Source organism: Tripterygium wilfordii, chromosome 10 (genome assembly GCF_013401445.1).
Source record: "Tripterygium wilfordii isolate XIE 37 chromosome 10, ASM1340144v1, whole genome shotgun sequence".
In the NCBI taxonomy this organism is placed as follows: domain Eukaryota; kingdom Viridiplantae; phylum Streptophyta; class Magnoliopsida; order Celastrales; family Celastraceae; genus Tripterygium; species Tripterygium wilfordii.
In genome coordinates this window covers 3,725,253-3,741,801 of record NC_052241.1, presented here as the reverse complement: position 1 = coordinate 3,741,801, position 16,549 = coordinate 3,725,253, and the positions used below count along the sequence as shown (strand labels likewise).

The 16,549-nt window shown below is 34.6% G+C and overlaps 1 protein-coding gene across 6 annotated transcripts; it reads left to right on the top strand.

Moving 5' to 3' along the window:
• The first annotated feature begins 681 nt into the window (after nucleotides 1-681).
• On the top strand, nucleotides 682-5,757 carry LOC120007110. 6 transcript variants are annotated; one of them, XR_005470144.1, is made up of 7 exons: nucleotides 682-1,064; nucleotides 2,697-2,859; nucleotides 3,147-3,234; nucleotides 3,432-3,600; nucleotides 4,653-4,863; nucleotides 4,969-5,054; nucleotides 5,349-5,757. XR_005470144.1 is itself a non-coding variant. In XM_038857294.1 (7 exons), exons 1-4 carry the CDS (start codon nucleotides 1,006-1,008, stop codon nucleotides 3,380-3,382), a joined length of 336 nt encoding a protein of 111 aa, XP_038713222.1. In that variant the 5' UTR covers nucleotides 682-1,005; the 3' UTR covers nucleotides 3,383-3,600; nucleotides 4,653-4,863; nucleotides 4,969-5,054; nucleotides 5,349-5,757. The 6 variants fall into 6 exon arrangements, 3 of the variants coding, with proteins under 3 accessions (XP_038713222.1, XP_038713221.1, XP_038713220.1); XR_005470143.1 differs by having other exon boundaries at nucleotides 3,306-3,600; XM_038857294.1 differs by having other exon boundaries at nucleotides 2,697-2,808; nucleotides 3,306-3,600.
• The last annotated feature ends 10,792 nt before the right edge of the window (nucleotides 5,758-16,549 follow it).

Below are 16,549 nucleotides of genomic sequence, written 5' to 3'. Positions count from 1 at the left end.
TGTAAAATGACTAAACTAACCTTTTCGTTCAGTGATGAGATCCGCAACAACTGCCATGAACGGAAGACCGATTTCTCTGAGTAAATGAGTTCCATCATCAAGGGAGATTGTGTAAATGGGTCTGAGTAAAAACTTATGAGAGTGAGAGATCGATATGTGCTAGACAGTCGGAAAAGAAATGCTACCGCAATGACCGCCGTGAATGGATGACCAATATGTGTTGATGGTGTTTGAGATGACTGCAAAATGGGTTTCGTTGTTTGTTTGAGAGAAAGAGAGAGTGAAGAAAAATGACAGAGATTTGCTTTTGAGAGAGAGTGTGTGAGAGAAAGAGAAAGATCTTTTATCTCATATTTTTATTTTGAAATTGACACATCACTTGACCTATATAGCATGACATGTGTATTATGGATAATTAGGGATGTTTGGCTATCTATAATTAATATTACCGTTATATTTCTATGCATGACATGTTTCTTTATCACATATATTGATTTATCCTTTTTAAATTTACCTTAAGCTTGACATCCATCCCTCCTTAGGTTCATAGATCTTACACTTTTAACCCTTTCTACCTTATTTTACCATATGCCACAAATCTTTTTAATTAGTTATCATAAGACACTTGTCTAATATTTTAGGTGGGGGCTAATTGCACCATCATTTTCTCATTCTCACCCCAAAATTCATCAAAAAACCCTAGGCCTAGAACACCCCAAGGCGGGAATATATTTTCACTCCCTCCTTCCTCACTTTTCTTCCCTCTCCTCTTTGTTTTGTCTCTCTCACACTACCAAATCGACATCGAGCTCCCTTTCCTTCCCTCTCCTCACCTCTCTGTTTCGTCTCTCTCTCACACAGTTCTCGTTCGAAGATCGACGTCGAGCTCCCTTTGATCAAAGATTACACAGATCTTCGCATAGAGAAGAAAAAGAGAGAGCTCTTTGTGTAACACCTCCTACATCCTTCGACCACACAGATATCTACGATATTGGCGCGACTACCATGAGGATGTCTCTGCTGTCCAGGCCGAACGCTTCTTCACGAAGCTCATCGAGAAAGAGGTCTGATTATGTTTTGATTGCTTTTTCTTAGTTTTTGCTTAAATTTGATGATGGAAGGTTTAGTTTAGTGATTGGTTGTTGTAAATTAAATGAAATAATGAGTCTCGTGTTCATGATTGTGCTTGATTCCACTACAATTGAGACTTTGAAGTAAGTTTGAGTGGTTCGACGTCGATCTTAATGTAAAGACTTATGCCCTAAAGCTTTGTGCTCTGTTTTTTATAAGAACTGTGTGCTGTGGTGTCTTTGGTTTTTTATGAAAAAAATGAAAAATGGGATGTGCTCATAATCATGTTATTTTTAATGGGGTTTTTCAATTTTGAGGTGTGAATAGGAAAATGAGGGGTGTAATTAGCCTCCACCAATATTCTATCCGTCTAGCAGAGCGGAAAGATGATTTTCAATTCTAACTTAAAAGTTATGAAAAAAAAACTGAATTTAAAGCTGTAAAATATGTTGTGAGGTGTTTGCTGAAGTAAAAAGTGACGCTAACGGAAAAACTGTTGAAATAAAGTATTATAATATTATATTTATAATTTTTTATCAAAATTTATATTAAATTAAATATAATCTTATTAAAATCAATTTTATATCATTAATTATAAAGTGTTTTTATATCAAGGATAGCGAAATTCGGTGATGTAATTTTGTTGTCTTGCAAGGTTGTTGGGTATATGGACTTTCCTGTTGAGTGACCTTTAGAATAAATATTTCTTTTTGAAGTTTTTTCTTTAGCCTGAGTATTCTCATTTATCTTAGCATATGGAAGGTGAAGTTTCATGCTATTGTAGATACAGTTCGAAAATTTTCTTCCTGTTTGTTTGCAAAGAGAGGTCCTATTCCTATAAATATGTAGTGGTAGCATTTCTGCATTGTTAAAGAAATGAAAATGAGGCACCTAATGGAGGCTACTCTTTTACACTCAAAAGAAGCCTAGAAGTTTTTTTTGGGAACAGCTACTTGAAAGTGACTTAAGTGTTCCAAAAGAATGGAACAACATTATTGAAAATTACTATCATGCGAAAGACCATTAAGTTCTCTCCCAAAAGTAATAAATGTATTGTGACCAGCCTGACCATCTTCTCCGTAATCAAACTTTCAAGCGTCGATTGTCTTTTCCACCGACTCTGCCACCAGTCACATAACCCAAGCTTTTATTGTCATTTAGGGTGGAAAATAGTGTGTTATGGTATTGTCTTGAATATTTTTTCTATCAATGCCCAATTGCCTTTGTAGATGGCAATTTAGTCATCAATGTTCCACTTTTGTAGATGTTGTGATTCAGCATCACGTTCAAAACATTATTCACGTAGGTTTTGACTTTTGAGGGCGGTGTCCTGAAGCATTGGGAAAAATTCGTTAGATCTACTATTGTGGAGTCTGTGTGTGAATATCTTCATTACACAAGTAGGATTTGTTTGTTAGATCTATAATTGTGGATCTAATAAATGTATTTATTTGTGATTCATTTATTATGAACCCAATACATTACTTTTAAGTTGGTGTATACCTTTTGTAATTAGTAAATCTGAAATGTAAACGAAAATAAAATTGGTGATAATTTCTCTTTTTCTTAAACTTATATTTACCAGTATGCTTTGCCAACAAAGTGCTGGATTTTCTATTTCACAGGTTCTTTGGTGGGGGTTCCATGGAAGAGGAGGAGAGGACTGCGAAGGGCGATGATGTAATTGTTGACTTAGATGCAAAATTGGAAGATCTATACATGGGAGGTACAATGAAGGTATTCATTTTACCAGCGCTTTGATGGAGACTGATGGGTTACTATGGACTTGTAAGAACCAATTTTTGGGCTTTATTTATTCCACTTGTTTATTAGAAATGTGTATTTTTATTGCCTTTGTTATGTGCCTTCCAGTTTTATCCACTTTAATTTTCTGTTGTTGGTTCTTTTTGCACTGTAGAATGTTTTCTTATACCCTTTATCCTACCACAATCACAAAAATAGTGTTGTGATTTTTTTTATTGTGTTTCGAGGATGTTAGCTCTTATGAGGATATTGGCTTTTTCGTATACGTAACGAGTTTCTCTGTTTTTAATCTCCTCATGGTTTGATTGCAGCTGGTTGGAGCTGTAGTTTTCAGGGTTGCTATTCCTCACCCTGCTCCCCATGGCCTCTTCCATCCTCCAATATGTTCCCTTTTACTGGGTAATATATACCTGTTTTAGCTATGATTTAATATTTCTGTATTACATGTTTATCTCTCAATTTCTTACCAGAGCATTTAGGTAAGAGATTCTTGCTACAAGGTCTCTTCTATTATGTCAAAATAAGAAGTGAGCTGGTTCTGTTTTGATTGCCTGATTCTTCTATTGCATCTTTCTGAAAAATGGATGGCAATGAAGGGCTTGTATGCATGATGACAAGCAAGGGCAATTGGGGTAAGCAACTTCTTTGCATGACCTACTCACATATGCAACGGTGTCTCCTGCTGTAAATCACGTGGAGTGTGTCACCTGAATAGCAGCAACGACACTTCACAACTTCCGCAAATCTACGGGTCTGCACCTCTCGGTTAGTAGAGTAACTAACTCGAGTTCAATCAAGTTTTTGTTCTTCATTTTTGATCATTTGCATATATAAATAATGTCCATGTTCAATTAGTACTCTGATTTCACTTACTTTTGTTTTTTCTTGAATTGTGTCATGTTGAATTCCATTGTTTTTTTACTCTATTTTGGTGCATTCTTAGTTCTCGGTTGTTATAGTGCATGCAACAATCATGAATTGGTTGGAGATCATATTGATCATATGTGTTTGGATGATCTTGGGAGACTAATAGAATGACAGGCTCCTAAATTTATCAAGCAATATAGATTTGTTGGTGCTGAGACGGAAATCGGAAGTCAATATGACAATTGTCTACACTCGGGTGCTTTATTTGTTTCACTAATTATATAAAGCAAGATGGCATTGTTTAAAACAATGGTGATTAATAAAAGTTTATGCAAGAATTGTCTACATTCTAGTGCTTTGTCTTATTCCTTGTACTACTTTCTTATTGCATATTGTTTGCTTCCATTATGAGAAGTAATTTGTCACTGTGTTCTGTTGGAAATGTTTCATTGTTTTGTACTGCAAGTCTACAACTATTGTCTTTTTTCTCCGATTGCAAGCTGCAACGCGCGGGTTTCTACCTAGTATATGACAGAGATACATTCTTAACCCTTCAGGTTTCTAAATAGTAAATTCATTACCATTTTAAATGACCCACAAAAATTCCTTCCTTTAATTTTGTTCTTTCCATGTTTGCTATTCCTCCACAAAATTTTCTCGAGAACCAAAAAAAAAAAAAAAAAAAAACTAGAATTCCCCATCACTCCATACTCTTTGCTCTTCTCACAAATCTAATCAGTCTCTCTTCTCTTCCAAGTTCTGATTGACACCCAAAACCAAGTTCATTGTCTACAAAATTTGATTTTCTCAAATTACTTGACGTACGTAGATGAAAGAAGTAAACAACATGGTGCTATGTTGAAGTCATGTTGACTTCATAATGTCAGAATTAGAGAATGATAAACCCGTTAGGTTGTTCATTAATATGGTATTATATATCTAAATTTCAGGTTTGGAGGGAGAAAAACTTATAAAGCTTGTCTCTGGGAAGAGACGCTGCAATTGCAGAAATAAGATCCATCAGTGACAAATTGGTCCTGGGATGTTCCAACAGATGACTGAACTGGTGAATTAATGGCTCAAGTGACTTTACAGAGAAAGGTTTTGTGGAGATGGTTATGATGATTAATTCCACACTCATGAAAGCAATAGCAACAACATGTATTATGAACTGAACATAATTTACTCCTGTTCTTTATTATGGTACTGACTTCTATGTCTTGTCATGCTAATATTTGGTTTCTTGATTTATTATATACTTGCAAGTTTGCCAGGAATGCCAAAATGTCAAATACGTAATGGAGGGATTCTTCATCTCAGTGGATATTGAGAAGGGGATGCAAGATGGGCAGGTAAGATGGATAGTGAAGTTTATATTTACAACATCTTTTCCTGATGGAAATCTTGTGCTTCATATCACTCTCCCAGAATGGTAGCCCGTCTAACTTTACACTTATGTATACCTATTTGATGCCGAACGGCCAAAGACTAAATGCTGCTAGTTCTTTGGTTCCACAATTTAATATGAGCCCATCATTCCCTCATATCATAAAAGATTTTCAATAACTCTCCCACTGCTACATCCGTACCTTATGTGATTCTCTTCCTTTTCATCCTTAAGAATGATAGTTCTGTTCATGTTACAGGAGGTGTTCTATGATGATGGTGAGCCTATAATAGATGGGGAGCCAGGAGATTTGAGAGCGAGTCTTTTGACACTTATTCTGTGATTTCCTTTGCATATTGAACTTTTGCAGGCATTAACTCATGATATTTTGCACTTCCGCATTCAGACCGCACCCCATGACATCTTCAGAAGGGAAGGCAATGACTTGCACACAACTGTCACCATTACCCTAGCAAGTAATTATGTCAAAAAAAACCACTTTCTTTTTTCTTATTTAACAAAGGATAGGCTTACCAAATCAGTGATGTACTCCACAACAATATCCTCTACCAGTGCAACAATTTCTGGAAGCGGCTGAAAAATGCAACATGGTTCATGTTCAAGTTGCATTAGACAAAGACGTATAATCCACATTCATAATTTTAATAGATATAGAATCAGACCCCAAATCATCAACTGAATGTAGATAGTAAAAACTTGTTCCAAATTGTAGCGAGCAAAATAACAAAAGGGCACGTGCGTAATTGTGGGATCATAATTTTGCTACTTTAGACGTATAGAAATGAGTTGGATGCACTTCACATAACCGACCAAACATGAAACAACCTTGAGTAATTTCAGGCCCGGAAAGAAAAGGGGAGTAATTTCAGGACCAGAGTTCAGTCAAAAAGTGGCATAACTGGTTCAACTGAGTGAATGGTATAGAGATAACAAACAATCATTTTCAACTGTTGCTTTTCTCCCAAGGACGGATTCTAGTAGAATTATATCAAAGGGAGTTTAGGAGAAACGAAAATTTGTTAGCCTAACGTTCCTTATTTCTCTCATGAATGTTTCTAGTTGAAACATGACTCCATAAAGACCAACCCATGTTCGTCCTGCGCATGAAAGAAGAACATATTTTTACACGATAGTTCGTGTAGAAACATCAACAACGTGACTGTTGTTGGTCAAGTCCCCACATATTCAACCATAAAGCCTAAACACCTACAAAGTGGAAACTATCACGACCTCCATTGCAGGCGTGGAAGATGAAAAATCTCATGTGAAGAATGATGAGAATGGACTATTCACTGCTATTGTCAGTTGTGAGGAAGGACAAAGTGGTAACAAGCGATCTGGTAAAGGTATCCTCTCCATTTTTTTTTACACTCAGAAAGTTTATCCTATTTGTCTACGTAGAGAGGTTTTCTTGTAACTATGTCATAGTAGCCCTTCTAAATCTTGAAGGGTTGCGTGGGAAGCCGTATGATTCTGCTACTTGTGCACTCCTTTTACTAAGAACCCCTAGCCATCACTTATAAGTTGGATTCTTATATTTAGCAAAATTTGAAATGCACTCTAAAAAAGAAAATTAATGAGATATTCTCCATTTTGAAATTAAAAAAATAAATAAATTATTATCTGCTTTGCCAACCAGGCCACCAAGTGCCAGAGTTTCTCCTTCCTATGTTTGTTGATGGGGTTCAGTACGAGGAGAGAACTTGGAAGGGTAAGAATGTGATCATTGACTTAGATGCAACACTGGAAGACCAGTAGATTGAAGGAACACTAGATGTATTTGTTAGTCTTTAGTTATGTAATGCGTAATCCTGTACATATGATCCAAACATTAGTTTTATGTCGCAATATTCATATTTGTTGGATATTTATTGTCTGGATGCTAAGGATGTGTAGGTAGATGGATCATGGATCAATTAATCATAAAACTGGCCGTAGCCAATCTATAACATGAATTTCGGTGTATCTATCTTATCTAAGAGTTAGGGCCTTAAAAGCCAAGAGTTCATAGATTTTAAAGAATTGATTATGATTGCTTTCTGCAAAGACTATATGTGAATAAGTATTGTCTCAATATTTTTTTACCTTGTACCTCCAACTTACTTAGAGGTATAATATGGGCCAAGGCCATGTTTGCCCGGTACGTACCCGTCTGTTGACCAAAGTCAACGGTTTGTGTTAGGCTTAATAGTTTGTAACGGGTTGAGTTGGGATTTTCGACCCTCCTCGATCTTTTTCAAAATAAAGTTATTTAATTGTTACACAGGGGAATAGATATCAAATATTGCAAAAAATGTTGTGGTATAATTATTAGTACACAAGATTCTCATATTGAGGTATCAAGAAGTTCAAGACCCTTGCATCATATCATATTATATACATCATACCATATACATAGTAGTAATATGGAAAACAAGACCCGAGCCACTAGTTGGCTTGATAAAAATGGTGTCTATAAAGCTTCCGAGATGGGTTGATGGACAGAGGAAAGAGGAAAGAACTATTAATTTAACTGACGAAAGTGATCATGTCCTTTTTCCTAATGTCATCCCTGAAAAATACTGGCTTTAGGTAAGGTGTATTTTTCCCATGTATTGTTTGCTAAATTTTCTTTCAAAATGGATGTCCATATTTTTGCATGAAGAGCATACAATTTTGGATATTATGTAACTGCGTCAACCAAGTCTTGTGCTCTTGTGTTTCTAATTTGCTACTTATTTAAATTTATGACACGATCATATGTATGTGAGATGGTTGACTCAAATTTTGATAACATATGTCTAGAATACATGAACACTGTTTTGGGAAAATAAGTAAACAATAAAATGGACCAAATACTGAATAGGTATTGAGAGAGAGAGAGGAAAATCAGGGACATGGGCAGGGGAAGGCAACTGGATTAAAAGGAAACGAGAGGATAGAGGGGGTGTTGGACACATAAAAAGGGAAAGGAAAGGAAAAGGAAATTATTACACTTGCAGATCCTTTGTCATCTCCTCCTCTATTCCATTCCGTCTCTCTCTACTCCTTTTTAATAAGAGATGGAGAAAAAGAAGGACAATGAAGAGAAAAAAAAAGAAGGAATCTCAGAGCACCCGACTCCATTTTGTTTGGGTCTTGGAGTTCATGTGGCCTTGAAAGCTAGGAGATAGAGACGATTGTGTCAAAAAAAGTAAAAATAAAAAATTGTGAGTGAGTGAATGAGATTTATTGATAAGATTATATATTCTCTCATTTTAGTACTCTCTAAATTTGGTTTTTGTTAGGGAAAATTTTATCTACACCACAAAAACACTATCTTTACTTTACTTTTTAATTTTTTATAATTTAAATAAATATCCTAATATAAAATGACATATTAACCCTTAATATTTAAATCACTAATTAAAAAAACAGGATTTTGAGACCATACAGATTGAGTTGAATATCGAGTTTAGTCCTCACCCATTTCATGTTTGTAGCCCCAAATCAACATTACAAATCAGAATCTCCAGTTTTATTAGATCCAACATATTCACTCAATTGAAAAATAATTAACATATGAGAAATCACAAAATTTTCAGTCTAAAGCAGAAAGATGCGAAGAGAGAGAGAGAGAGCGACTTCGTTGGTGATTAGATCTACAAGCTTTCTTTGGTGATGAGATTTATTCTCGTTGATAACGAGATCTACAAGCTTTCTTGGTTTCTTACAACACAAAGCTTTGCTTTGTGGGTCAAAGAGACAATGGGTTTGAAATCACTCGAAAGTCAGTTTATCAATTTTTTTTAAGAAAATTATTTAATGTACTAAAGAACAATAGTCGAGCAATTTTAAATCGGTACGAGTGTGTGGGGATGAATTTAGGGTTAAAGAGGTTGTGTGTAAACTTAACAATAGAATTTCTAATATTTTACACATCAAGGTTAAATTTGTCTTGTAACTATAATTTTGTATCTAGACTTATAATTTTTTGGTGTAAACTTATCATGTTCAAAAAGTGGTGTAAAAATAATATTTTTATGGTGTGTAGATAAAATTTCTCTTTTGTTAGAGGATTGGCTTTAAAAATGATTAAATACTTTGTTTTCCTCATTTTCAGTTTTCTCAAACACTTAGATGGTTTTTGAAAGAAAATAGTCGATTTTGAATATTTTGAAGAATGATCAATTAGAGAATAAAGGTAAGACCTTGAAGAATGTTGGAGAATATTTTGAGAATTTTCTGTTAAGCCAATTAACCCAAAATTTGAAGACAAGTTGAGCTAAAATATGATCTTGACATAATTGCGCTACCTGTGAAGAAGTGGGTCTAGAAGATTCCATAGAATTTTACTAGAGGCATATGAGATAGCTTTGGAAAGCTAGGACGTCAAGCTTCAATTTACATATTTTTCGGGATTTTTATGAAGATTGTAACGTTGTCAGAATCCATAAAAGATACAGCAGCCCAACTTCCAAGTTAACTTAGGAGTCAAACTTTCCTTCTATTGTCTTTATTGGTTAGGAAACCTTTGTAACGTGGGTTTCTTTGGGGGTTAAGTATTTGTTTTAGAGGAATTTTAGGGTTTAAAAGAGGCTATTTAAGTAGGACCTTAGAAATATGATTCTCTCGTTTGTTTATTACTCTTATCTTTGATTGCTCTTTTGATGTTGGATTTTTAATCATCATGATATATTGTTTGAATGCTTAGATGACTGATCACCAGCTAGGTTTCAAATAAGTAATTTGATGCAAGTTTACGTAGATACCATACGGGATTTGGGACCAACTTCTAGTGATTAGAGATTGGAATTGCTTAGGGTAGATATCATACTCGTAGGGTTTACATGACATGTTAATGAATTATTGAACTTAAGGATATCTTGCATGTTCATATTTGAGTTAGATACCATAACCAAATTGCATGTTAAGATAAACGAATTAGCCTAGATACCATAGGTAATTCACGCCTTAGTGGATTCGCCAACAACATCAGTTGAGTGGATTAAGGATGAGGTAATCAACAACTAGAAAGGATTATTAAGATGGATTCATTGTCCTAGTGCTTTCATAAATTTACTTTCTCAATTAAAATCAACAAGTTTGTGTTTTCTTTACTTCGTTGCTTTAATTTCGTTACTTGTTAGGTAAAATCAATCATCCCTCAATAATTATTTCTGACGTAGCAGCAGAATAATCAAACAAAGAATATCACACCTTGCTGCCTTGTTGATTCTCACGTGGGAGAATAAGCCAAGAACACAAGAAAGCTATGCCTTGTTGATTCCCACGGGAATACCAAGTTGATAGAAGTTGAGAAACGTCTCACACTTTTATTCAATTAAAAGAAGCTCCCTTAAACAAATCATAAGAGGCACTTATATAGTGTTCACATAAACCAAACCTTCCTATAATTATATGTGTAATAGGACATCAACACAAATTAAAGTAGACGTAAATAGGAAACAATTACAATGCAAAATAATAGGAAACTAGTTAACTTGAACTCCAAGCAATACTGGAAGTCATCCCTTGCCCAATCAAAACGTGACATAAAAGAGAGAGCAATCCGTGTGGCATCAATTTCTTTTGTTAGGTTTAGTATAGTGGTTAATTGTATTGTTTATCCACTCCTTGTAGTTCGACCTCGTTCTTGCATAACCTATGCTACTACGGTCTTGTGCGCTTATGAATATTTTAATTTTGGATTTTTGTTTGCTTATTTTAAGCGATCGAAAATTGCTATCATTTATTTTTTGTCATAAAAAAATAAAAAATAAAAAATAAAAAGTGAATGGATGAGCTACCAAATAAAGAGTAATATGTTGTATGAAAAATTGGTTTAAAGACTAATATGTGCCAAATAAATACCTATAGGATTAAGAGCAAGAGATTATGTGCCAAATGAATGCTATTACTCATTCTTAATATTTTAATGTACATATTGGTAAATTCACAACTTTGACTAGGAATGAAGTCAAGTCATTTGATTAGACAATACATGAGAAAATTCAAATACAAAGGAGTTGATAGATGCATGACAGTTGACACGATTCAAGTATCAAATCAACCTTTTGCAGCATTTAGGCTTCCTAATAATTCCGTCACTAAATAAACAGGATTGAAATTGAAATGACACCTAAAAGTAAGAAAAGATACAATTAAGGAAAATTAAATTAAAGAGAACAAATGACGATTATTAGTTTCTCACTAATTATGGCTTGAATTAAAAGTAATGAGCAACTAATATCAGCAGAACATCTTAGAAAACAAGTACAGACCAGAAACAACATTAATCCTCTCACATATCTTTTTCCAACCAGTGCGTCGAATTCTCAATGAAGCACACACAGATGTAGGCATCAAATTTACATCCCTTGTCCACAAAATTAGTAAATAATCAATGAGTAAACTAAAAAAACTCTAAAAATAAACTGACGATTTACCATAAATATCGCAGTAAATATAAAGGCGTTGAATAAAATATCAAGAATGAAAATCTATCTAGCAAATGAACAATGCTTATTCGAAGTTAGAAATGATTAAATTTATGAGCTTAACACGTAAACCATGGGACAATTGGATTAAATGCATAACAAGCATGGAAGATCCAAACAGCAAAAATAAAATACATATAAGGAATGAAGCACTCGAAGAAATGCAAAGATAAAAATTAATGATAAATGCAAAGATAAAATTAATGATGAATGTGATAAATGATATAAAACAAACAACTCAATTAAGGAACAAAGAATATTAAACGCGAGCAAGATATAAAAATTGACAATAACATAACCAGAATACAAAGATAATGGGCAATGACATTTAATCCAATAGACATCTTTTTTGTCTTCAAAAGAGACCTAAAATAACATTATTTAACATATTCTTCTAAAGATATAAATATAGACAAACAACAACTAAAAAAAATGTAACCATATAGAGAGTCTAGCAATTCTAAATGCAATGCAACACACACATGAAAAACAAACATAAGCTTATGAACAAAATGTGTTACACATTTCAGCTACAAAAAAGTTGTGAAGATGTCAATATTGGACCAAATTCGAAAACACAATCAGGTGAAACATGACAATCTAATGTAAATTTCACCCAACTATATCAGATAAACACCTCCCCACATCAGAATAATCATACTGAAGATGATCACCAAGAAAGTAAAACAAAAGAATCTTATCAGAAATCATTCTAGAAGCACCTCATTAAGACAATTCAAGGAAGAATATCAACTTTGTACAATTAACACAGGAAAAAAAAACAACAATTGGAGATGCCCAATAAACACATATAGTAATGTGAAAGCATTGATTATGCAACAACTGAAGGACCGAAAAAAACACTCAATTGCGTCTATTAAAACACAAACCTTAATGAAACTCCAAAAGAAATCAAGAAAGTAGCAAAACCCGTAAATCAACTACCTCTCAACACCAGAGGCACACCTCCGTCTCGTCTTCTAGAATGTCGACATCAAGTTTGGGCACTCCGTATGCCAACCTCTATCCTATATAAATCACTGCGATCTTCACCTTAGCGATGGTCCACTCCCGTCCCCCAACCTTTCCCTTACCTTTCCAAAGATCTCCTCCGTCAATCTGGAGTAGGGGTCACATCTCTCATGCAACAACACCGCAACCATGGCGTTGAGCGAGTTGCCATCACCCAACTCCAACTCGAATAGGAGCCCCTATCAATTGTTCTCTTTTTGCGTTGTTACTATGGATATTTTGGAATTACAACTTTGTTCAGCGATTTCTGGTTACTTACTACTAAGCAAATATTGTTGATTTGGGTGATGTTCCTGTAAGTATTTGAGTTACCTGATTGCATAATAAATTGGTATTTAAGACTCCATATTCTCATGGTGAAGATAAGAACAACGACATATGATGATGTTCTAGCTCCTCTACTTGACCTTATCACTGCACTCACGGCCGCCCGTTTTGATGAGCAATTCCAAACTCTGACAGATCATTTGGACTGCCTTGACTGTCCACCAGCACCACCACCGGTTGTTCATGCTTTTGAATGGGGAAGGAATAACAACGCTGCCAATATGGTAGGGCAAAATCGTAACCTACAGTTGTATTTTCCCAAGTTTAGCGGAATCGATCCCGCGATGTGGCCCCATCGAGCCAATCAGTACTTCATCTATTACCACACATTGCTAGAACAGAGAGTGTTGATTGCTTTATACCATATGGAGGGACGAGCGACAATGTGGGCTCACGAGTTGCAGACAACAGAGCAACTCATATCTTAGACTAATTTTATCGATGCGATTCAAAAGCATTTTGGTCCTAGCTTGTTTGAAGATCCCTTGGAAGAATTTATACGCCTCAAACAAACAAGTACTGTAGAGGAATAAGATTCAATTTGAAGAGATTGTTGTTCGCATCCCAGAGTTGACAGAAGCTCATAAGCTTAGTTGATTCTTAGGGGGGTTAAAAGAGGAGATTTACCTCACAACGAATGACAGCCCAACAGATGCGTGACAAGATCATAGAATTGTATTGAAGGGGAGTACTTCGCCCATCAATGTCAGGTCGTATAGATACCCTCACTACCAAAAATCAGAGATTGAGAAAATTGTCCAAGAATTACTCAAAACAATAGTTATTCAACCAAGTGTGAGCCCTTTTTCTTCTCTTGTGCTTTTGGTGCAAAAATCCAATGGTATGTGGCGTATTTGCATCGATTATTGGGTGTTGAACAAGGTGACCATCAAAGATAGATTCTTTATGCCTAGATGAACTATATGGAGCTAGCATTTTCTCAAAACTGGATTTGCACTCGGGTTATCACCAAATAAGTGTGGCAGAGGAAGACATTCCAAAAATATCATTTAGAACGCACGAAGGCCACTACGAGTTCCTTGTAATGCCATTTGGGTTAACTAATACCCTATCCACATTCCAGAGTCTTATGAATGTGGTGTTCAAGCCATATCTCCAAAATTTTGTTTTGGTATTTTTTGATGACATATCAGTGTATAGCCACTGTAGAGAAGTGGAGAGGGCTGCTGAAGAAGGTACACATAAATATTTTTGTGAATTGCTTATTTTCTTAACTATTTTAAGAGTTAGGTCTTAATATTTATGCTAGTGCACCTCTTAAGATTTTCTTAATTGTTTTATGAATATTGAACCTTGTTTTAGAATTGGATGGCAGAGCTGGACAAGATGGAGGGCCTGGACCTATTGTTGTATGATAAACTTAATTAAGACATGGTATATTAGTTTGTGAGAATTAGTGAATTACACAAATTAGAGTGTAGTTGCTAATTGATTTAGCATGGTATTTGCCTATTTGGCTAACTATTTTATGGTTTATGATTTATATTGTATAGTGACATCATGGAAAGTTGGAAGACATGGATCATAAAGAAGTAAGGATGAAGAATGTTGATGTCAAAGCTTTGTATGAAGAAAGTTTAGGTTTTTCTGGTTGAATGTTTCAAACTTTTAATGGATTTTTTCTTTGTTTTAATGGCTCAATGTTTTAACCTTTTAAAGTTTTAATGGCTTGCTAGTTTGGTTTGCTGCAAACTGTTAAGTTTTAATGTTGGTGTCAAGCTTTGTAATACGGAAGATAAGCTTTGTCCTTGCTGGTTTGGTTTGCTGTAAACTTTTAAGTTTGAATGCTAGTGTCAGACTTTGTATCAAGGAAGACAAGCTCTGTTCTTATTGGTTTGCTGGAAACTTTGAAGTTTTAATGTTGGTGTCAAGCTTTAAGGAAGACAAGCTTTGTTCTTGCTGGCTTACTGGTTTCGTTTGCTGCGTAATGATATTAATATTGTACTGATTCTACTAGAATAGAAGAGATGTATTATTGAAGTAGCAGATATGTATTCATTGTTTTTGGGATTGGCAGACACAATATTGAATATTGCAGTACCTTTGATTTGTTCTCACGTCAATTTTTTGTTTACTTCTGAATATAGGCCTTGTTTGGGCTTAGTAGTTGTAGCCTTAATATATACTGCTGGTTGTATTGATAATTATAATAACAGCCGAACTTGACTTACAGTGGGTTATATGTCGTCGATTTGGTGAAATTCAGAGAAACTGGGGCAGGAGATAGTCTTATAGAGTTTTCTAAGAACACTTAGCAAAGATCCAAACAATCTAGAAATTAAATGTTGCAATCTTCTTTTATAAATTTGGTATTATATATTGGAAGTGTAGTCTCCAATAATTTTCTTAAGTTGGAATATGTCATTTTTGTTGCCTTTTGGATCAAGGCATGTCACCACATAGAGTCTTATTTGTCATTGGGATTTCATATGAATTTGAAATTGACCATTTTATATGCATCAGAACAAGCATCACTAGTGGACAAGAGTCTTTAAGAGATTGTGGTTGCAAATAATTTTTCAAAATGTATTGCATTATACGGTAATATGGATACCGACATTATTTTGACTAATGATTAATCTCCTCCATTAGATAATAAATATTTCAGTTAAACGTGTGATTTTTTCTTGCATTGGAGCTTTGATGTTTAGTTTAAGAAGAAGAAGAAAGTTTTCCATTTAGCGTTCCTTCTGAATACATCCTCTTAACAAAAATAATTGCTTGGTAGTGTAGAGAGCTGATTTTATAAGAATTAATGTACTTCGTCAAAAGTTAGGAGACTTCTTATAGAGGATGGAGGATTGATAGATTTTAAGTGCGTCTTATATTTGAAAATTTATTTTGCTGGATGAGTGTGGATATGCCATTTATTTTACTAGATGAGTGCGGAGATGCCCTTAATTAATTATTAAGAACCTCAACATATCTTGGCAATGTTCAAACAATCAATTATCTTAATACTGTGACAAATCCTTCTCATTCTTTATGAATATGCTTATTTGAGTTGTCTAAGTGATTTTCGTGCACCAATATATGATAATCCGCTTCAAAACTTCCAGGAAAAGGTTTAAGTATGTGGTTAGACCTGTATTACCTTTAGGATGTAAAACAAAAGTAGACCATTGCGGCGTTGTTGGTGGTAGAGACCCTTTGCTTTGAAGAATATGGAATGCAAGGGGCTATGTATGACAACTCTATCAAGAAATGTTAGAATGTTGAACTCATGCTATCACATAATTTTATAGACTTTAACTCTTCAAGCTACGCTTCATTCTATATAAGAGAAGTTGGTACGGGTTTATGATACTTCAACTAATGTTAGATTGTTAGTTATAATTTTCGACAGTTTGTATTTTTCTTCTGATATTTCTAACCAAATTATATGGAATATATATACTTTTTTACAATGGAAGTTTCTCAGTGACCTTCCTTGACATACCATGCGTACATTAATGGAGCCTTATACACCAAATCTTGTTTCCTTTATTATTTTGTCTTGTTCTACCATTATTATGTAGTCAGTGTCATCGTAAATAGCAAACCATAATCGTTGTTTCTGTCGCTATTTTTACATGTAATATCCGCTATGAACACAACCTAC